At 45.8% G+C, this 22,052-nt stretch overlaps 1 protein-coding gene across 1 annotated transcript in view; it reads right to left on the reverse strand.

Annotated features, from left to right (window-relative positions):
* Slc22a2 (solute carrier family 22 member 2) overlaps positions 1-14,904 on the reverse strand; it is a 34,614-nt gene extending 19,710 nt beyond the window's left edge. Inside the window, 4 exon segments of the mRNA XM_036169027.1 lie at positions 1,012-1,180; positions 3,710-3,864; positions 12,125-12,228; positions 14,349-14,904. Coding sequence (XP_036024920.1) covers positions 1,012-1,180; positions 3,710-3,864; positions 12,125-12,228; positions 14,349-14,762 — 842 coding nt within the window. The 5' untranslated portion in view covers positions 14,763-14,904.
* Between the last annotated feature and the right edge of the window lie 7,148 nt (positions 14,905-22,052).

Genomic DNA, 22,052 nt, shown 5'->3' on the forward strand with positions numbered 1-22,052 from the left:
GGCTTCAGGCCTGGGAAGTAACTGTTGGAGGTTTCATGGAGATGGAGATTGAACAGAACCTGCCTGTGGCCACCATCCCCCTGGCTCTACCTTCAAGCTCTGAAATTACAGGTGTGCTGCTATACCTAACCATCATTTACATAGGTGCTGGGGATCTGAACTCAGGTCTTTGCACTTGTGTGGAAAGTACTTACCCACCCACCCCCAACACTGGTATTTCTTGAGTTCTGGTTCTCTCATCTCCCAGCTCTTTTCACTTGCTCTTGCCAATCCTCTTTGTTCCCTATGTATGCAATTTACTTGAATTCTGGATCCTTAATTTTCTCTGGCCCTGGATGTCTGACCATGCCCACCCCCCTTTGGCATCTCAAAGTTAACTATATCCAAAGCTCAACTCATAACCTAGAGAGAGCCCTTCTAGATTCCTCATTCTTATGAATGGCTTCTTACCAACATGCTGGTCTGCATGTGTCTCCCTTGGGTAGGGATGATGAATATATCTTACTAGCCTGGGTAACTCTGATTTATCAGTGTGGTCTATCTGGAGTGCCATGCTGGCCTTACTTGGGATCATTGCTGTTATGATTCACTGGAAATGTCTGCCTTGGTCACGCCTATGAGAAAGTAGTGATATAATCATTTGCCCTCTGCCTGTCCATCTTAGAGCTTCTGTAAGGGAGTAATAGGTTAACAAATGGCAATATTATTGATTTCTTTAAAGGGTCTGCCATTCAAACTGGATCCCAGCTGCTGGGAGCAAAACATCAAATAAATAATATGAGATGATAGAAAAGGGTCCCAAAATTCTTATACCCTAAGCTAAAGGAGATTGGATTTCCAGTGAGGGACTGTGTAGTTTTTATTTTAGCAACACAAAATTGGCTTCCCATGACATGGGTCTGAAGAGTGACAGAAGCCTTGTCATTTACAAGCAGGGCATTCATGGTGAAGGAAGACTTGTACAAAATAGATGATTTATATGCATCTTCTTTTTGTTCCCAACAGACTTACCAGAAATAGAGCAGGAAGCAGAAGTTGGGCAGAGTCACAGCGAACTGCAGCCACCGCCAGTGGGGAAGGGCATAGGCCATGCCCGCCAGTATCAGGAGCCCAATGGTAAAGGCCACTTGGTAACAAATCCCCACTGTTCTTCGATAACCCAGGCCAACAAATTCTGTAACTACAGAAAAGAATCCGTATGGTCAGCAGGATGAGCTAAAGCTGGCTCCCAACCTTAAGGCAACCACAAATGCCCAGCTCAAAAATACAGGCTTAATTTAGGATTTTCTACACAGCTCTCTGAGCAACTTAAAATGTGCGTGTGTGTGTGTGTGTGTGTGTGTGTGTGTGTGTGTGTGTGTATGTGTGTGTATGTGTGTGTATGTGTGTAGTAGTAGTGGTGGTGGTGGTGGTGAGCATTTGTTGCAGTTATTACTATTGTACTAATTATAAACTTACACTAACTGAACCATGTTAGCAAAATGAGCAAAACTGTTTGACTTACAGAATAACAATCGGCATGAGGCTGGGCACGGTACCTTCTGCCTGTAATCCCAGTACTTGGGAGGCAGAGGCAGGAGGATCCCTTTAAGTTCAAGGCTATTCTGGACTACATACATGATTTTGTATAAAAAAAACATAAAAACCAAAAATAGCAACGAAAACAAAAAGAGTATTTCAGGGCTGGAGGAATGGTTCAGTGGTTAAAAGCCCTTGCTGCTTTTGCAGAGGACCTGAGTTCAGTTCCAGCACCCATGTTAGGACTCACTACCACCTTAAACTCTAATCCTGTTTCAGGGGGTCTGACACCCTCTTCTGGCCTCCACAGATACTTGCTCATATCCTGCATATACACATGCACACACATAAATGAAAATAAAATAAAATAAAAATATTTTTTAAAATTTCAAGGATGAATGTAATCATAGTTCATACAAACGCAAGATTTTATAACATATCAATCAGGTAGTGATAACTCAAGGCATGAACAAATGAATTAAAAACTGAATTTGTGTTGTAGATGCTTCATATATAAATGAACATTTACACACAAGTTGTTCTCTTACAGAGATAAATGCAATTCTGTTGTTTATTTAAGGACTTAGAAACGCTGTGGTGGGCTGAGATCAGCTAGTACTAGCTTGTAAAATAATTCATTTAAAAAATTTCAAAAACTTTGCAAATGAGTTGTTGAATACATATCTCTTTTGAACCCTTCATGGTGGGTGTAGCTAAGGCTTAGAAAGTAGAAAACATACAACAATATCCTTGGAGAAGCAAGTTCTCAGCCACCATTGTACATGGAGGAAAGATCAACTTTATTTATGGCTCCATGTCTGCATCTTGACAGACATATGGGGTCTGTATGCAGAGAGCTAGTTGTTTTCATATCAGACGTGCTAGAATTGGAATTTCACGTGTCCCACAGGCCATAGTCTTTGCTTTAAATGTCTCACAGACCTGTTAAGGATTTTAATTATTTCTAATCCAACGGACATACATGTTAAACCTGATTCTATAAGTTACTGCAAACCATCTAAGTATTTTTTAAATGGCCAATTTAATTAAATAAAATGGCACAGGTCTTCCATAAATGCAAGTGTCTAATCTTTCAAAGTGGCTGGGGTCCTGGATGGGGCTTGGGAGATGTGGGGGTGGGGATGGGGAGGAGCCACAGGTAGGCATCAAAGACTCCAGGACATTCGCAGGGGCTTTGAGGGAAATGAGTTGTAAGAGGTTGTGATTAATGACAAAATGCACATCTGCATAATTGAATTCTACTCAGCGTCTTCTAGAAACCAAATTATTGGTTGAATAGATCCATACGTTAATCCTTTCATCCACCAACCATTTATTATTTGTCTTTTCTGGAGGGAATAATGTTCTCTCTCTGCCCTGAAATTCTCCAGATTTGTATACTAGGTAAAAACAAACAAACAAACAAAAAACAAACAACAACAACAAAAAAACCCTATGTAAGCACATGTTCTATTTATTTCTTGTGCAATGAAAGCTTCAGTCTTATTCCCTGAATTCCAAAGTGCTCAGTTCCCAAATGTCGCCAAAAGGACATGACCGTGGAGCTCTCCGAGATTTAAGTAGGTGACGATTTTTCACAACTGCTGGATAGACACCGTGCTATGGAATGCAAGCGTGCTTTTGTGCCTCATGGCTACTAGTGAGTAAATTACAGCCCTGACTTTATAGCACATTTTCTGCTTTTCTTTCAGTCCACGACCCCTGTTCATAGCACGGCACTGCCCACAGTGAGGGTGGGTCTTCCCTCACAGGCTTGCCAAGGCCTTTCTTCCGGGCGACTCCAGCTCTTGATGAATAACCAGGTCCACCACCATCACTGTGTCCTTCTCTAATCCTTGAGTTTAAGTCCAAGTGGTTTATGAGAACAGACGAAGTACAGTAATAAATTCCCTTACATTCCAAACACATCTCTTATCTTGGAGTCTTTTTGCCTGAATAGATTTGGTGTAGGCTAGACTTTCTCTCCATATAACTCCCCAGGGATCAGAAACCAAAATTTTCAAGAAAGCTAAATAGGACTCTGGGTGTTGTGGTGATTCTGCATTCACTGTTTTCTGTTCATAGGAGGAATACAGAGTGAAGTGATTGGGTGTTTTAAAAAATTCTTTAGGTACAGAATAAAAATCAGCATTGTCTTTCCACCCAAGCTCCCCCGCTCAAGCCCTCTTACTCAGAATGTAGCCGATTAACCAGCCCGCTTTGCTGACCAGTCCTTGGAGCAAGCGAAACACCAACATCCAGGCATAGTTGGGGGAAACTGCCATGAGAACCCCAGAGGTAGCATTGATGAGGATGTTGACCAAGAGGCAGAACTTCCGGCCAAACCTATGGAGAAGATACAAGAGAGGGCCCGGGATTAGTTGGTCTATTAATTCCTTCTCTCAGCACTGTGACAAGTACCTGGAAAGAGCAGCCTGTGGGTGGAAGAAAGGACTGATTTTAGCTCACCATTCCAGGGGACAGCACGCCATAGAGGGGTAGTCAGTGCAGTTTGAGGCAGCTGGCCACGTTGCACTTGCAATCAGGAAGCGGAGGGTGGGGAAGGCTGGTCCTTAGCCCACCTTCTCCGTTTCATTAATCCTAGACCCCCCGCTCCCAGAGTGGTGATGCCCATAGTCAAGGTGGGTCTCCCTACCTCAGTTAACCTAGTCTACAAAAGCCCTCCCAGGCGCACCCAGACTCCTGTCTTCTAGGTGATCCTAGAGCCCAGCCAGCTGACAATATGACCCATCACAGTTGGATTCATGGAAGTGGAGAAGATTCACAGACGTTATAAAGAGGTGATCAAAATCGGAGGTCAGTTCACAGTTCTGGAGGTGTGGATTGATACCCCTGGTGCACACGTAAGCTCTGTTCTGTTTAGTAAACTTTGGGAGGCTGCATGGATAAAGTTAGAGTGCCCTGAGCCCCCTCGCCCAGGTACCGTGGCTGCTCTTCTGGGCGAGGTTCACTCCTTCGAGACCATCCAGGACTGGTTGCCCTGTAAGTCTAGTCAGGTCATGATCTACAGAATCCCCATAAGCTGGGGACTTGGTACTAAAGTCCCAGCCAACTGCCATCTGAGTCTCTACTTTGGTCTCCCACAGTTACCATTCCCACAGCACCCCACATCCTGGTGGGATGACTTCCATATTTTTTATTGGAAGAACTCAGGTTTCATCAGTCTGGGAACCAGGAGAGTTGTCCAAGAGGAAAGAGATGGTCACTGGAGTTTAACTCTGACCTCACCATTTACTGTGATGTTGGCTAAGTTATTCAACATTATTAGTACATTTCTTCACATTGGAAAAACAAACAAACAAACAAACAAACAAACAACTGACTATCTAGAGAGGGGAGTCCATGAGGTATTAGAGAGAGAGCTCAGGACTTTGTCCTCCTTGCTCACAAAGCTATGTTTTGTCCCCCAAGGACTCATGGATCAAGATCTTGGTCCTCAGTGTGGCAATATGGAAAACTAATGAATTCTGAATAGGCAAAGCCTGATGGGAGGTGCTTAGGTCATTGGGGACATTGCCTTTGGAAGAGAACAAAGTGATTCCCTGGGGTCCTCAGTTAGTTCTTTGTATGCATGCGTGTGTGTGTGTGTGTGTGTGTGTGTGTGTGTGTGTGTGTGTGTGTATAAACCAGAGTCTGACCTCAGGCGTTATTCCTCAGATGCTGTTCAGATAGGATCTTTCCCTAGCCTGGAGCTCACTAAGCAGGCTGGCTGGCTGGCTATTGAACCCCAGGCTTTCTGCCTCCTCAGTGTTGGAATTCAAGTATCTACAACCATGCTTGGTTTAACATTTTTGATTTACTATTTTATTTTATGTCTATGTGTGTTTTACCTGCCTGTATGTTTGTTCACCATATGCATGCCCCATGCCCACAGAAATCAGAAGAGGGCATCGGATCCCCTAGAACTGGAGTTATAGGTGGCTGTGAGCCACCATGTGGGTGCTGGGAATTGAACCTGGGTCCTCTGTAAGAGTGAAAAGTGCTCTTAATTGCTGATTCAAACCTCTCCCGTTCTCCTCACCCTGCTTTTAAAACATGTATTCTAGTGATAGAATTCAGACCCTCACGAAAGGACGGAGCAGACGCCTTAACTGGCTGTCAGTCTTCTCTCAGAGATCAGGCCTCAATTTCAGTTTCCTGAGACTTGAGCAAGCAGTCTCTGGGAGGGCCGTGAACAGAAGACATAGTCCTTGCAGTAGCTCCCTTTCTGCACGTACTCTGACTGCTCAAGGTTCAGCCAGGTGTTTACTGTCTGGGACCCCTCACCAACTTAGAGCTACATGCGTGGGTCAATGTGAACGTGCAAAGTCAGCCAGTCTCCATGGCAGCTCAAGGACAGAGCCTGGGACTTGTCCAGGCCTGCCCCAAAATGGTAACTGCAACCCCCAACCAGTAAATTCAAAGGTTACACACCCTCACCCAATCATATGATGCAAAGGCTTGTACCACCCTGCTTGTAGTTTTTCCCTTTAAAAACACCTCACTCTGAGAGTTCAGGGCTGTCCTCCTCCATCTGCTGTGTCAAGTGTTGGACACAGACCAAGCCTGGGCTTGCTTGTTATCAATAAACCCCTGTGTGTTTCCTATTGGATATCGGCTCTGTGGTGGTCTTGTTGGCGGGGGGGGGGGGGGTGTGTGTGTGTGTGTGTGTGTGTCTTGCAACGTGGACACAACACTCATACTCATGTGGCAAGCTTTCTCAGCGAGCTGTTGTAGGATATTAATTTTAGGTGTGTTACTTTTGTTTATACTCTGGAATGTTAGTTTAATGATGCAAAGATGTGTTTAATTAAATAAAATTTACCTGTGGTCTGGAGGCTGTGTCAGCAACTAGCTGACAGGAAGTAGTAGGGAGGAGCCAGGTGAGAAAGGGTTTATAAGGAGGGGGTGAAGAGGAGCATGGGGGCTTTTTGGAGGACTCGCAAGGAGAGGAGGTGAGCTACTTGCTATTCAGCCTCTCTGAAGAGCAGAATTCCACTTAACCTTTGAATCTTGAATTCTTTAGAGGGACAGAGGTTTAGTTAAGTTCCCTACATAGCTTTTCAAGAGATGGAGCTTGAGAAAACTGGAGTGCAGCTGCTGATTCAGATAGCTGTGGCTTAAAAGGCAGCAACCATTTAAAAAAGGACAACACTGAGCCATCTCTGCAGCCCCTGAAATAGATCTTAGAAGAGTGAGTTGTTATGAGTGAGCCTGACTCCCAAATGGCTCTCTGGATCTATTTCATGGTGTAATCTCTTTCTCCCACACAATCTTCTTTACCCACTGCTACCTGTCACAAGAGGCAAACCAGAGCTGAGCCGATGCCAGTGACGTCCCCTGGGATGTCCAGAGCTATGAGCTAACTAACACTGCTTTACAAAGTCCCTCAGCCTCATGGATGACAGCATAGTAACAGAAAAGAGTCGGCTCTCAGAGAGTGGACTTGGGGGCTCAGTTACTTCCAGTCATCCATCCCCTGGTTGTGTTCTAAAAGATAGTCTCTGTTAGTGAATATTGTTTAGTAGTTCACAGGAGATGGTGTCATATCTAATACACATATAATGCTTGTTCAACTGAAGTCAGAATCGATCAGGGTTGCACACTCTGGTGGCAGCTCAATACTTGGTAGCTGCTTCAATTATTGGACAGCTGTGTTCTAGGGAGTATTTCAGATATTAACTAACCATTTGAAAATGATCCACAATATGATTAATAATTATACTAGGGTGTTAATGTTTCTGCTGGAAGTGTGAAACTCTAGCTGTCTCCTTAGTCATTGGTGTAATTACTACACAGAAAATGGCTTCAACGTGGTCATTTCCAGGTTCTCCATTGGTGGCTCCCCACTGTAATATGTAATGCTGCAGCTCTTAGTGCCAAGCTTGCCAAAGGGACGTTCCACTCATTCTTCAGTGTTCTCTCCTGTTTCCACCAGTCAGGCTTCTTAACCTTCTGATACTGTGACATGACATTGTCATCTACAAAGTTTATGCTCAAGAACCAAACCATCAAGGTATTTAAAGAAGATCTCATCATAGGGCTGAGGAGATGCCTCAGGAGGTGAGGCTCTTGCTCTGAAGCATGAGCCTGGAATTTGGATGTCCAACATCTACACAGAAAGCCGGGTGGCATTTGCTGGGGGTGGGGGGCAAAGACAGGTGATCTCCAGGGCTGATTGGCCATCCAGTCTAGTTGAAACAGCAAGCTCTAGGTTCTGGAGAGATTTCTGTCTCAAAAATAAGGCAGAGATCAACAAGGGAAGATGCCCTATGTTGATCTCTGGCTGGTGCTTGCACACACACACACACACACACACACACACACACACACACACATCTCAAAGCTTTAAGTAAATTTGTATTCTGTGCCGACTGCCTCCGTAGCTATCCTTGGCTACAAGTGGAATGTGGGACATGGACTGGACACATCTACAACCCTTTACTTGGAATTTATGACCTGTAAGAATGTACTCATGTGGCAATTCCTCAGTGCCTAGTGTAGTTGGACTCATAGTAAAGCCACAGTATTGTTGCTGTCGAAGGACAAAATCCTTTGCCTGGAAGGGGTAACTGCATTATTGAAGGCTCCAAGCAGGGAAACTAAGTCCCTGTTACAGAGAGACTGCAATTGTCCCAGTAAAAGAGTCAGTGTCTTTTTTAAAAAAGATGTTTTGAGGGTCTGAGTCAGTAGCTTGAGAAACCCTTTCTCCATCACCATAGGCATCATAGCCACTTAAATTATTTAATGAAAACCAGAGAGAACCAGAGTGGCTGGGTACCATCTTGGAGTGTCGTTTAGCTGTCTACTACCTAGTATAGAGACCAGGACCACCTTCATCGGGGGAGGGGTGAACAGCATTATTTGGGACCACATAAAGATGCAGAGCCTCAGGCTCACCCAGACAGGTGGATCAGAGCTTGACTTATAACAAAATCTGGGTTGACTGATATGATCATTAGTACCTGGGAAGAAGTGCTTCGATTCTGTCCTGCCTCAGTTTCCTTCTCTGTAAAGGACAGGCAGTGAAATCTACTTTACAGAGATGTCATGGTCCTAAGAGAGGTCACTTGAGGGTGCCTAGTAAAACAGTTGGTCTGTAAGGTCACCGGAGTGTTCATTTCTGATGATTCTAAACATTTGCTAACAATTGACCGCAGCCCACTGGGGCTCTGATTTGAGCTGCTTCTGTGGGGATAGCAGGTGCTGACTCCCAAGAAGAAGAGGTGCAAATTAATTGTTAAACACAGCCATTATTAAAAGTCAAGTGATACACACTAACCATTTAAATGTTACATTAAAGCAAGGGTAAACAGCTATAAAACAAGCTACTTTCTACTTATTACATCTGATCACCTGAGCCTCTGAGGTTATGCGCACTCATGCTTATGTGGAGGAAATGCTGTTTCTAGACACCTCTGTGTCCAGTGGCCTCACTTTCATGGACATGTCCCCTCCAGAAAGTTTGCCTTTCAATGTCTGCAAGCATGCCGCTCAATGCAACACTCACTATTCCTTATTAGAGTACAGTGTTTGGAACTGAGGAAAGATTGCTTTTCTGTGTGTCAGATGACAGTCAAAACCCTTCCTCAGCAAGTTGTGAGTGCAGAAATAAACTAGGCATTTCAGGAAACAACCAATTTCAAAATCTATGTCACAAACTGACCCTAGAAAAGTTGAATTCCTGAAAGACAATTTATCTCCTTCCCCCTCCCTCCCTCCCTCCTTTCTTCCTTCTTCCTTCCCCTCTCTTCTCCCTTCCTGTCTTTCCTTCCTTCCCCTTTTTCCATTTCTTTTACTTTCCTTTTTTTCAGTATTCTTATCAGGATAATTTCAAAACACCCTCCTGACTTTCTTCTAAACACCATGCCCAAATCAACTGTCAGGACAGGTTTAGAATTTTGCTTGTGAAAAACAGTATTTTTATTTTAATGCTGGTCACAATTTGTGGATAAAAGGGGTTTTCCTGACATTCTTAACTTATTGCGTGACGTCCAAAGCTTGTAGTGGGCATTAAGTATGCAGAAGAGAAATGGTATGTCTCTGTTCCTAGTCCTGCTCTGCCCTCGTGCATGCATGTGCAGCAGAAAAAGAGCAATAAGCCAAAGCTTCAAGTAGCTTTGGGAAAAGAACTAGAGACACATCGAAAGCCTTCAGGGGAGCAAAAGGGAGTGAGAGCTTTCTAGAGATTGCCTGCATAGGAACGGAAGGATGAGCTCACTTGAGGAGGAGGGGAGCTGGCGGGATTGTTCTCCGGAATGTGCTGTGGGGAGGGATTGGACCTGGCCTACTTGAGTGGGATGAGAATAATTAACTGGCTTCTGCAGCCTACTGGGTGAGGCTGTCACCTGTGTGCATGACACTTCTGGAGAGCTGGCGTTAATGTCGACCTTGGTGTGCCAGGGAGTGGATGAACCAGGAGCTGCCTAGCCCATGGCCAGAGAGTGTGATTGGACCCTGGACCTCCTCATGAATGTGTCTGTCTTGACTTCACGGGCAGCCTGCAAATAGCTACCTTCAGTTCTGTATAATCACAAGAAAAACGAAATCACCTCCCCCTCTACCTCATAGCCTCCCACAACAGGGAGAACCTAGCCAGGGAGGCTGAGCAGACAGTTACAAATGCATTGTGACTTTTGGCACAGTGCCTCCACCTCCATCCATCCTCCCTCCTGCTGCCAATGGAGCCTCAGGCTCTTGTAAAGTCAGTACATTCTTATGAACCTTTAATTCTTTTGCAATTTTGATGCCCGCTTATGTATAATCAAAGAAAGCTGTCTTACATTTAGATTATATTCACAGTAGAGAGACGGTTGGGGAGGCCAGAAAGGGCAGTAAGTGAGCACTGGACTCGGCTGTCATATATTTCTGAGTCAAATAAATATTTTTACAATTAAATTTCATTAAAACCAAGTGCTTTAAACATGTAAAGCCTATTTCTTCTGTTATTACATCTGATTATCTGGGGCTATTTGTACCCACTACATTTATGTGGCACAGAAATGCTATTTCTAGCCATGTCTCTCTGTCTACACACACACACACACACACACACACACACACACACACACACACACACAGAGACTATACAGATGTATCATCATAATATATATTATGCACATAAACACACAGGCACATATCACTATGCTATTAGGTGACTGGCAGAGTGATACCATTCAGGTCACAGAGTTTCAGTGCCTGGCTGTGGAAGGCACTCTGCACATGGGGGCATTATGAATATTGTATCATTGACTCTGACGACCCAGGTATCTACAGTACTTCTCAAGTCTCCTCTCTCTATTGAGGACTTTCCTTACTAGCTAATGTCATCCACAGAACAAAGATGCATGTTATAAAGAACTCCCTTAATCACATTCTAAGTCTTCTCCTTATAACCGGCAGGGAAATGTAGCCATCACTCTTCATCAAAAAGGAAACTGCTCTCTATAGCAGATAGAGACCCTTACAGGAAACTACACCTGGACACAGTGCAACAATCAATGGATTATGGGGCACCCAGACCCAGTGAATAAACCTGCACAGTTTACACAGCTCTGGGGCTGGGGAACATCATGGAAGAGGCCTGCAAAGGACCAGGAGGTCTAAAGTCTGCTGTGTGACTGCCTCTTTGAGAAATGGCTGTGTAAACAAGACATGAACACTGACAATATCAATAGACATGCTAAGTCGGAAAGGGGAAGCTCTTCTGGGCCCCACCTCTAGACAGAGAGCTACAGGCAGCTAAGGACTGCCAAGAGAGAGAATTAGCCTTTCCCAGGGATGAACTTCTTGACTGCTTATCCTGATCAGCCCTGAAACCAAATACACACAACAACAACAACAACAACAACAACAAAAAGATACAGCAGGTTGTATTTATATATTTGTTCATATATATGTGTGTAACAATAATAATCAAAGAAAAAGAGGCTATCAGTTTAAGAGTTGGGGGACACTGGAGGGATTGGAGGGAGGAAAGGTAAGGGGGTGATGAAATAATATTTTAATTAAAAATGTAAAAATAAATAAATAAAACATAAAACGTATGAAAATTAAAAAACAAAACTTTTGTACAGTGAGCAGGAGTCCACAACGGTGGGCAACCAGAGCCAGAGCACAGCTTGGCCACTATAGACACTGAATATGGACAGACAGATAGGCATAGAGCCTAGGGATGGGGCTTCTGATATATGAGAATTAGCTAGCCTGGATGGATGGAGCCCACAGCTCCTGAAGGCTCATGACCATGTGGGAGACAGGCCAGAGAGGGAAGAGAACCACATGAGGGATGAAATCATTTGTTGCCTCTTCCAGCCCTGAACTGGTAGATAGCCCATAAGAAAAGGGTCCTGCCTGGTGGTTGAGGTGGTTGACACCACCTTCCCTGACCTCCAGAGGGGCTGAGAGTAAAACATGAGACATAATTATCAAAGCAGCTGAAAAAAAAATCCAAGATTATAAAAGCAACCGCCACTAAGGCGGGTGGGAGTGAGTGGTCTGTCTGTGCATTTGGGGCAAAGAAGGATTCCTGCAGGGTGGGTGAGCCCAAGCGCTGTCTGAACCTGTAGGTTATTTATTTTAAAAGGCCCGCAGGTGTTTCACCTACCTGTCTGCTAGGTAGCCAATCCCTACAGCACCGATGAAAAACCCCACGTTCACTACCGACTGAAACAGGTCCAGCATCCAGGACTGAGCACACACCAGGTTAAACTGTCCAGATGCAAGGTGTGGTCCAAGCCGGGGGAGGAGCAGGAGGGAGAGAGGGAGAAAATGCTGTTAGAATCTTGTTAGAACACAGTTCAGCTCAGAGTGTTCTTTGAATATTCCGAACTGGGCGTTCCTGGGAGCTCCAGGGGTTCAGCTAATTAGTGCATGGTGCTTAGTGCCAATAACCCAGCTGTTTCCTAACCCATGATGATTTTCTACACAGCAGTAAAAGATTTTCCCTGGAATCCATTTAGCATTCCACCTGACAGTGAGTTGGGCCTTGGCTAAAGTGTTGGCCCTACCAACTGAAAGCAGGTAGTGACTTGACTTTAGACAAGTCCATCTTGTAGTCATAAGACACAGATGTGGGGGAAGTAGACACGTGACAGACCTGTACAGCTAGGAAGAGGGAGGTTTAAGCATCTCTAAGCTATCTTTTTTCTTTTTCTTTTTCTTTTTTTTTAAACAATAGGGGGATTCAAAGTATCCTGCCAACGATCGATACCTTTGGTCTGATTTGCCCGGAAGGCAGGTGGAGGGTAGGCAGTGCTGGCCTGGCAGACAAGGGATGGTCTTGTAACTCACTCTGCCATCTCTCCCTCTGCAGCCCGGTGCACAACTGACTTCTCCTGCTCTGGGCCTCAGTTTCCTGACCTCTGTACAAAGCGATGAGGTGAGTCTCTCTGCAAAGCTATTTTAGAGTGATCTGGTGTCCATTCTGGGAGCCTTGATGTGGCATGAAGCATATTCCAGATCCCCCAGACACGGCTCCTCACTGCCAGGAGACCCTCATAGGACCCAGGCAGTCCTTTCCAACTAGCTGCTTAACCACTGCCTCTGTGTTTGTAGGACAATTCCACAGGAAGTTTCCATGCTTGCTTTTCTCTCCATGGAATGAGGCTTCACAATGAGATCATATGTATGTATGTGTATGTATGCATGTGAGTGTCCATGTGTCGTGTCCCCCCCCCACCCGAGACTGGGTTTCTCTGTGTAGCTTTGTGCCTTTCCTGGAACTCACTCTGTAGTCCAGGCTGGCCTTGAACTCACAGAGATCCACCTGCCTCTGCCTCCCAAGTGCTGGGATTACAGGCATGTGCCACCACCATCCAGCGAGTGTCCATGTTTTATGCACACATGCATATGGGGCCAGAGAGCAGCCCAGTCAGGAACCATCCTGCTTTCTTTTTTATTGAGATAGGGTCTCTCACTGGCCTGAATCTGGCCAACTTTGTTCATCTGGCTGCTTAGCAAGCCTCAGGAAGCCACCCATCTTTGCCTCCCTAATGCTGGAACTATGTTCACGTGCCCACCCCGGGCTTTTTATCTGTGGGTTTTGGATGTTAAACTCAGGCACTCAAGCTTACAAGGCAAGCGCTTTACCTACTGAGCCATACCCTCAGCCATGACTGTATCTTTTAAACCACGCATATCATCAGTGTGTGTGTGTGTGTGTGTGTGTGTGTGTGTGTGTGTGTGTGCATGATGCATGTGAGTAGGTATGCACACGTCAGTTTTACAGGGGTTTGGGATTGACTTTGAGTTGTCAGGCTGGCATGGCAAGTGCATTGACCCCCTAAGCCACCTTGCCTGCCCCTGTGACTATACTTTTTAGTAAACATAGTTGTGCTGTAGTCTAACCTCCAGCTCCCAAATTTCCTGTGGGCATTTGGGCCACACTAAAGAGGAACACATATCTCTGGAGAGAAAAGCACATCTTATAACATAATACCCGTTAGCAGATCACAGATCAGGGGAGGGCCACGCTCTTTTTGGTGGCACTTGTGTGGTATAATAGAAGGCTTCTGGCAAATGTGAGCAGTAGAAGCATGCCCACATCTGGCATAATTTTCAGGCATCCTGATGTGTGTTTGCTTGTTGCTAACTGCTGAGACCTGCACATACCAGAATCATGCCTGTCAGCATTGAAGGAGTTCTCACTAACTACCTCAGACGAGGGAGAGGCTGCATGTTTTTACCAGGAAACTAGGATTTTATAAGGCATATGAGTCCAAAAAGCATGCCTGGGCAAGTAAAAGACCTATGTGCTTCCTAGTTCTCCCTTAAGACATGGTCAATTATTTGCTTTTTTTTTTGGCGTCCTGATTCCTGAGCTCACTTACCTCAGTGACGATGGAGGAGCCGGGAGTGTCGTACACCCAGCCTTGCTGGCAGGGGCTCAGTGGCAAGTGGCTTCTGTTGGCAGCCAGGCTGGACAGTGGGTCCACGCAGTCAAGGGTGCTCTGGTTCCAGTCCACCTCATACTGCATGCACTGGCTGAGGAAGGAGGCCTCGTCCGCAGACCCCAGGCCCGGCACAGTGTAGTTCATCTCCTCTGCTAGGCTCCAGCCACATCGCTGGCTCAGCTCGGCCACCCCAGGACTCCAGCAGCGGTGGTTAGGGGTGAAACCCAGGAAGACGATGCCCACGTAGATGGGAGTGAAGGCACCTGATAGCAGAGCTAAGAGGAAAAATGTCTGTTTCTGGAAAAGGTGGAATTCCCCTATATGTTCTAGAATATCATCCACCGTCGGCATGGTTCCTAGAGGCAGCTGGTCCTAAGGTTTCCTCTGCAAGACTCCAAATGCTGCTGAAGGCAGCCACGGTCAGCTCAGGACGACTCTTGACCAAGAGTCAAAGGGTGAGCGTTAGTTTACTTTAAAGAGGGACCAGCCTTTGGGTCAGACTTTCCTTGGGCAGGCCAGCTTCCAACCGCACCTCTCCAATGGGGGAAGATCTTGCTGGCCGGAAATGCCCAGAGCAGGGCCTGGAGTGTGATGTGTTTACTGTGACCTCGTTCTCTGTGAGTTCGTCTCTGCCTCACACCAGCACTACAAACAATCCCTTCTCTGTATCCCACGGGGAGAAATCTGAGTCCCTTTGCATATCACAGCTGGTTAATCTTTCTCCAGCACATTAAGTGGCCAGAAAATGAATATATCCTCAAGTCACCTACACAGCCAGCCTCTCCTGCAAGGTGTGACAGATGGCGTATGCATTTGGTTATGCACACCAGGGGCTGGGGTCACCTCCAGGCACATTGAATGTTCTGGATACCTCGGAAAGCAATGCACTTGAGCGCCATGCTGGGGCAGCTTGCTTTGATCTGCCTCACACTGAATCATTCAAAGGGTTCACTCCGATTTGGCGTTTTCACCTTGCAACCCTGATGTGTCCTTTCTCTTCATCCGCTTGTGAGGAAAGAATAACACGTTTGTCTCCTCTACAGGTCAAGTGCTTATGAGGGGCTTGGTGTTGGTTCCATTGTCATTTTGATGTTCTAGGTTACCCCATCTAGGTTAAGGTTAGGGGTGCTCCTTCAGGATGCTGGCGAGGACCTCCAAATGCAATGGAAATAGGCAGTCTGTCTTTCCTATTGGACAGATGGATCCCAGGGCACTGTGATGCTGCCAAGCAAAGCAGAGAAGGGTGGCCTGCTGACAAGCCTGTGTGATAAAGCAGGAATGTAACCTCTGTCTGTCTGTCTGTCTGCCCCTTTCTCTTGTGCATACTCCTCCCTCACTCTTCCTTTTTGCTTTCCAACCCCCATCCTCTTCCTCCTCTTTCCCCTCTCCTGTTAAATAATCATTGGGTACAACAGCTTAGTCTAAAGTCAGTGACCTATGGCAGCCCTCCTCCCTGGAGCCGCCGGCTGGACAGATGAGGATGTCTGTGACTGCCTCCAACGGCCTTGACTGGCTCCCAAGGCGCTCTACAGCCTGGGCCCCTGCAGCCCCTGGGCCACCTGCTGAGTGGGTGGGTTCAGAACCATTTAGGGATTTCCTCAGTGGTGTCCAGGCCATCCTAAGTGAGTACGTCAGAAGCGGAGGCCATGGCTATTATTCACTGGGCAGGCTGTGGGAGTGGGCTAGTTAAAAAAGCAACGATGATTGTCAAGCCTCCCTCTACATCCAGGGACCAGATGTGGTCCTGGCTGCCTCCTACTAGGAAATTCACAAGGGCTCACACCTGTGATTGACTCATGGGTACAGTCCGTATCAGGACGCCAGATCTTCATGCCCATGAGCGAGAGGCCTCCAGGTGAGAGTCAAGGAGAGCATTCTGTGCCAAGGAGCGATGTTGAAATCCTTCCTGAACTAGAAGGAAGGATCAGATAAGGCACAGGCAAGTGCTCTGATCACTTACAGCATTGGCTCCGCCCGTCATTTGACATGTTTCCATTGAGACATTAACACAGAAAAGAAACCCAGAGCCGAGCAGCTGTAAAATCAGTGATATTTGGTGACAGACAACAGAGGATAGTTGAGTCCCACAGGCAAGCAGCAGCTCCATGGTGCACCACAGGGAAAGCCACAGCCAAGAGCTACCTCAGGGCTGGGCATTTCAATCAGGGCATCTTATGTCCTTGTCACTATTTGTGGGCTATCTCCATATTCAGAAATGCGACCTGACAGCAATCTGGGATGTTGATCATTTCATCCATGTAAATGGGTAATTTATTGTAAAATTAATGGCAGAAGTATTTCTCAAGCTTCTATCAGGTTCCTTGTAACATAAATAAAATGTTGTTCCCAGGTTTCTGTCTTCTGTTTAGTACTGCAGGAGATGGCCTGCGGTCATGTCAACCTTAATTTCCCCAGATTTTCCACACCAGAGGGCAGGGTTCATCAAAGGACATTAGAATAGAGGGGCCCTTTCCATTGGCCAGCCAAGCCACAGGTACTTTGGTGACAAAGAGCAGAGCAGAGAAAGGAGGGCTTGGGGTTGTTTGTCACACAGGTTTCAGGGGACATCTGGGCATTAATGGATCCCTTAGCCACCTGGAATCAACCTGAAGCAAGAATGATGGGAGCGGATGGCCTCAGAGACAGAGACTGTGTGTCATCATTGCAGTGAACAGGGTTGACAGCAGACGGCCACGGAGGGTCAGGAAGGACACAACAGTCCAGCTTGGCTCTTCTGTGTAGCCACGTCATCAGGCATGCTCGTGACTTCTTCAGTAAACTTGGTGATTACACCTGAGTCAGAGCTGTGTGTGTTTGTGTGTATGTGTGTGTGTGTGTGTGTGTGAGAGAGAGGGGGGGGGGGAGACAGACAGACAGACAGACAGACAGGCACAGACCGACCAAGACCACAGGACTCACCAGGTTGGTTTGCAAAGTCAGTAGGCATTCAGTCCCATACTCCACCCTTCTTCCCTTCTTTCCTTCCTCTCTTCTCCTTCCAGGAGTATCACAGCCAGGTGGACCTGCAGATGGGCACAGCCTCTTTGATTCAGAACTATGGACTCATTACACTATTGGATGTGACTGGTTGCTTGAGAAAGCTTCTTCATGGTGTATCAGGATTCATCCTCCAGAACTTTCTACTTATTGGGACATTATTCTCCCAATGCAGGGTGAGTAAAAAGCTGTAGAAATTCCTGTAGCTGAAGACCTCAGAATCTTGCTTTTCCAAAGCAGGCGTTGCTGCTTCTCTGCAGCTGTGGGGCCGCTGTGAGGCTGTAATCTGCCTGTCTCCACCTCTTCAGCATTGGGATTATGAGTGTGTGCCACCACGTCTGACATTTTGTGTGTGTTCTGAAGTTTTAACTCAGGTCTTCTTGCTTGTACAGTAAGCACATTGCTTGGCCGTCTCCCAAGTCCTCACCACACATTTTACAAAGTAGATCTAGATTGAATTAGATTGACAAATTGAGAACTTCTAACCCACAGCTATCTATGAACCATCTAGGGCTCCCTGCCTCTCTTGCTTCTGGCAGCGTCCTTGGCTATCTTTCAATGGCTTTTTATTAATTTCAAGAGATAAATCTGGCCAGTTCTCTTTATTATTATCTTTTTATAGCCTGACCTGTCCTGTGATGTGAGTTGGCACACATGAAGCAGGGTTTGCTACGATGACCTTGGCCCACAGAAGCCTGTAGTCTGGAAAAGGAAAGGACGAAAGGATGGGAGCAAAGGACTTCTGATTCACTGTTAGCTCCAGGGTCAGCTCAGGTACAGAACTTGAACTATGCTAAGTATGGCAGCAATTGCCAGGGAACTTCCATAGGGACCACGTCCCTGGAAATGTGTTTCCTAGATTCATAAGCACTAAGAAAGAAGAGGTGAAATATTCAGTCCACTGTTACTGTTATCTATAAGAGTCAAGGGAAATTAAAGAGCGTGTGGAGTCTATCCCTGAGACTAGACCAAGCTCTGATTTCAGTGAGTCTGAGCTTTGGTGCCACTCGTGTTGTGACTTAAATGTGAAACATCCCTCATAGGCTCACATGTTTGAATGCTTCATACCAGCTATTGGTACTGCCTGGGGAGGTAATGGAACCTTTAGGAAGGGAGCCTCAGTAGAGGGTGTGACTCACAGGGGTTGAGTCTAGGTGCCCACTTATTTGTTTATTTATTCATTTTATTTATTTATGTATGTATTATGTATGTATGTATTTATTTATAGGCAGGCTGTAGCCCTGTGTAGCCCTGGCTGTCCCTCACTTTGTAGCCCAGGCTGGCCTCAAACTCACAGAGATCTGCCCGCCTCTGCCTCCTGAGTGCTGGGATTAAAGGGGTGCATCATCATACCTGCCCTCATCTTCTTGTTTAAATCGTTTGGGGGTTATGTTACCAGCCAGCTTCCTATCCCTCCATCAAGCCTTTCCTGCCATGATGGATATATCCATAGCCGAAAGGAGCCCTTTCTCCTCTAAGTTGCATTTGTGGGTGTATTTCCCTCCAGCAATAGGTAAAGAAGCAAAGACAATAACCGGCTTCATCTACAGCAAAACAAATTCAGTGACATCTGGTAAACACAGAAAGGAAGCCTTTTTCAAAATCATCTTCATGGATGGACCAGAGAAATGGAGTTTTGCAACTCTGAATACAATATGGACAGGTTTCCCCCCATCTACATTATTTTTTTTGCAATTAAAAAAAATTAAACTGTAAATACATCATTTCTTTCCTCTCTCTCCTGCCCTTCTCATACTCCCCCCTTCTCCTCAAATCCATGATCTCTTTCTTTTTAATTATTATTCTCTCTCTCTCTCTCTCTCTCTCTCTCTCTCTCTCTCTCTCACACACACACACACACACACACACACACACACACATACACATATATATATATATATATAACCTTACTGAGTCTGGTTAGTGTTGCTTGTATGTATGTGAATTCAGGACTGGCCACTGGTATTGGGTAACCAATTAGGTTATCCCTGGAGAAGCCTAATTCTCCCTCTCAGCAACCCCTAGTTGCCTGTAGTTCTTTGTCTGTGGGTGGGGTCCCTTGACTTCCCCTCCTCACATTAGCACATCCATTGGTGTTGCCACTGCTCAGATCTTATTTAGGCAGCCACATTGTTGAGGCATCATGGGTGTAGTTTACCTGTCATTTCTAGGAGACACAATCTTGCATCAGACTTCCTGGTCCTCTGGTTCTTACAATCTTTCTGTCCCCACCCCTTCCTTGATGCTCCCCAAGTTTGGGGCTTAAGGGTTGTGTTGCAGATTATCAGCGGGGGCCGGGCACCCCATAGTCAGTTGTTCTCTGCATCTTGACCAGTTGTGGTGTTTTGGAAAGGTCTTCATCTGCTGCAAAGAGAAGACTCTTTGATGAGGGAGTGAAAGCCACACTATCTGTGGTTATAAGGATACGTCTTTAGAATACGGTTAGGAATTATGCTGGCCTACCAAAGTGATGGTAGTAGGTCATGGTCTAAGACCCATGACCTCACTAGCCCCGGATAGCTGACTAGGTTTCCATTGCCAGGCATTACATCCTTCTGACTGAGTGGGCCTGAAGTCCAATTAGATGGTTGTTGGTTACCATCAGGATAGAAAAGCCAGTGTTGTATGTTTAGGGATATCTTACCATGCTGGTCACAGCTGGGTAGGATTATTATTCCTCCTTTCTTGGCAGCTCATTTTGCACCTTTTGGTACTTTGAAAGAAGCAGGGTGTGTGGGGGGGGAATGGATAGGATGTTACTGAGCCGTGGCATCAAGCATTAAAGGGACTATGGCTAAAGTGACTTAATGGACTTTGTGTTGAGGACAGATAAGGGGGGCCAGATCTCACCAGCTAAGCTAAGATTGACAGGAGGGCCAGAGTCCACTGCCTAGACCCTTCTCTCTGAACCTAAAGCTTTATACTTGCTAGTATAAAATGGCCAAGGGCTAGTAAAGTCCCAAGACTCCTTGATATGTGATCCCTACTCACTGAGTTATCAGTACCCTTGATACATGATCCCTACTCACTGGGGTACCAGTACCCTTGATACATGATTCCATACTCACTGAGGTATTAGTACCCTTGATATGTGATTCCCTACTCACTGAGGTATCAATACCTCTTGGTATATGATCCCTATTTGAGGGAGTCCAGCTCCTACCTTTTAGAGGGTTCTTATGAGGAGAGAGGGATAAGAAAATATTAGATAGAAAGAGAGACCTAGCTGACAAGAAGAAAGACAGAGACACAAGACAGCTTCGGGAGGGCCTGGATCAGTACCCAATGGCCCCAAAGGTTTATTCAAAAGGCTTTTTATAACATGCCAAGGGGAGAGGCAAAAGACCTCTCCCTTGCTAGATCAAAGCACAGAGCACAGCCAAGTGTAGATCCTTCCAAACACCTGGTAAACATGTCCATAACCAAATCACCTCCTTACACAGCATTGTTGGGTAAAGCAAGCTCAGATTCTCTGACCCTAAATTCTTACTAGATATCCTTTATAGGCCTCCACACCTATTCACCGAAGTACCGGTGCCCCTTGATAAAGACTAGGCTTGGGCTAGAATGCGATTAGAACCATTTTGTGCCTTATGAAAGTTAGGGAGTTTAAGAAAGATTTGTGTAAAGAAGCTGTGTTTCCTTTGTTCAGATGGTTTTATGGAGATGGACACATGTCTGTCTGCAGGAGCATTCATCCTACTTGGTACTGGAAATGCAGACCCAATGACAAACTCCTAATAGAACTCATAGTTTGTCAGGTAAGGGCAGATGGAATCCAGTGAGATTTTAGGAAAATGGGGATGTTTGAGCAGGCCCTGTGTGAAGATCTGTATCCCCTTTACCTGATTTTGTTATAGGGTGGGCATTGCACCTGACTGGGAGCTTGAGTCTATCATTCTTACTATATTAATTGGTCATGTCTGAAATCCATGGTACTGACTTGAAGCTAGGGTGCTGGTATAGATGAATTCTGTGTGGTGACCCTTTGTGGAGTATAGTCAGGGGCTTACAGCCAAACCCTGTGAGTGTCTCCCAGCAATGACGACTGGACTTTTTCTGCTAGAGAGGCATTGGCTAGCTTCCCATGAGACATTAATTAAAGCTACTTCTAGGATTGAAGACTCATAAACGGAAGCACCCACGATGTCTTGGGTGGTGTCAGAGAAATTTTCCACTGGGGTGGCAGTACCCAGGGGAGCTCCAGAGGAAGAAGAGGCCTAGAATTTCATGAAGGCAAGAGGGGAAATAGAAGCAGGGAGCACCCCACCCCAGGACCGACTCTGGGACTGCAAGAGATGCCTCTGTACCCAGTCATCACTCTGACAGTGCTCCATATACGTCTGTCAATCAACCACCCAGGAGCTTCTTAGTTCACGAGTGACAGTTCTAGGGTGAACAGATGACATTTGGATGGGCCTCCCTCTAAAAGCAAAGGAGAAAAAAAGTAAGAAAATAAGGTGTCCTGGTGACTGTATTGTATGTTCAAGAATTCAGCAGTGGTAACACTCCTGTGTTTGGGTTTTATGGCCTCATGGGCAGTGACCAGTGGCCAATGGGAAATCTGATAAGAGCCAATCATATGGAACACAACCTTATGGGAATTATCATGGGAATGTTGGGTGTATGTAAAAACAGAACATG

Source organism: Onychomys torridus, chromosome 19 (assembly GCF_903995425.1).
Source record: "Onychomys torridus chromosome 19, mOncTor1.1, whole genome shotgun sequence".
Taxonomy (NCBI): domain Eukaryota; kingdom Metazoa; phylum Chordata; class Mammalia; order Rodentia; family Cricetidae; genus Onychomys; species Onychomys torridus.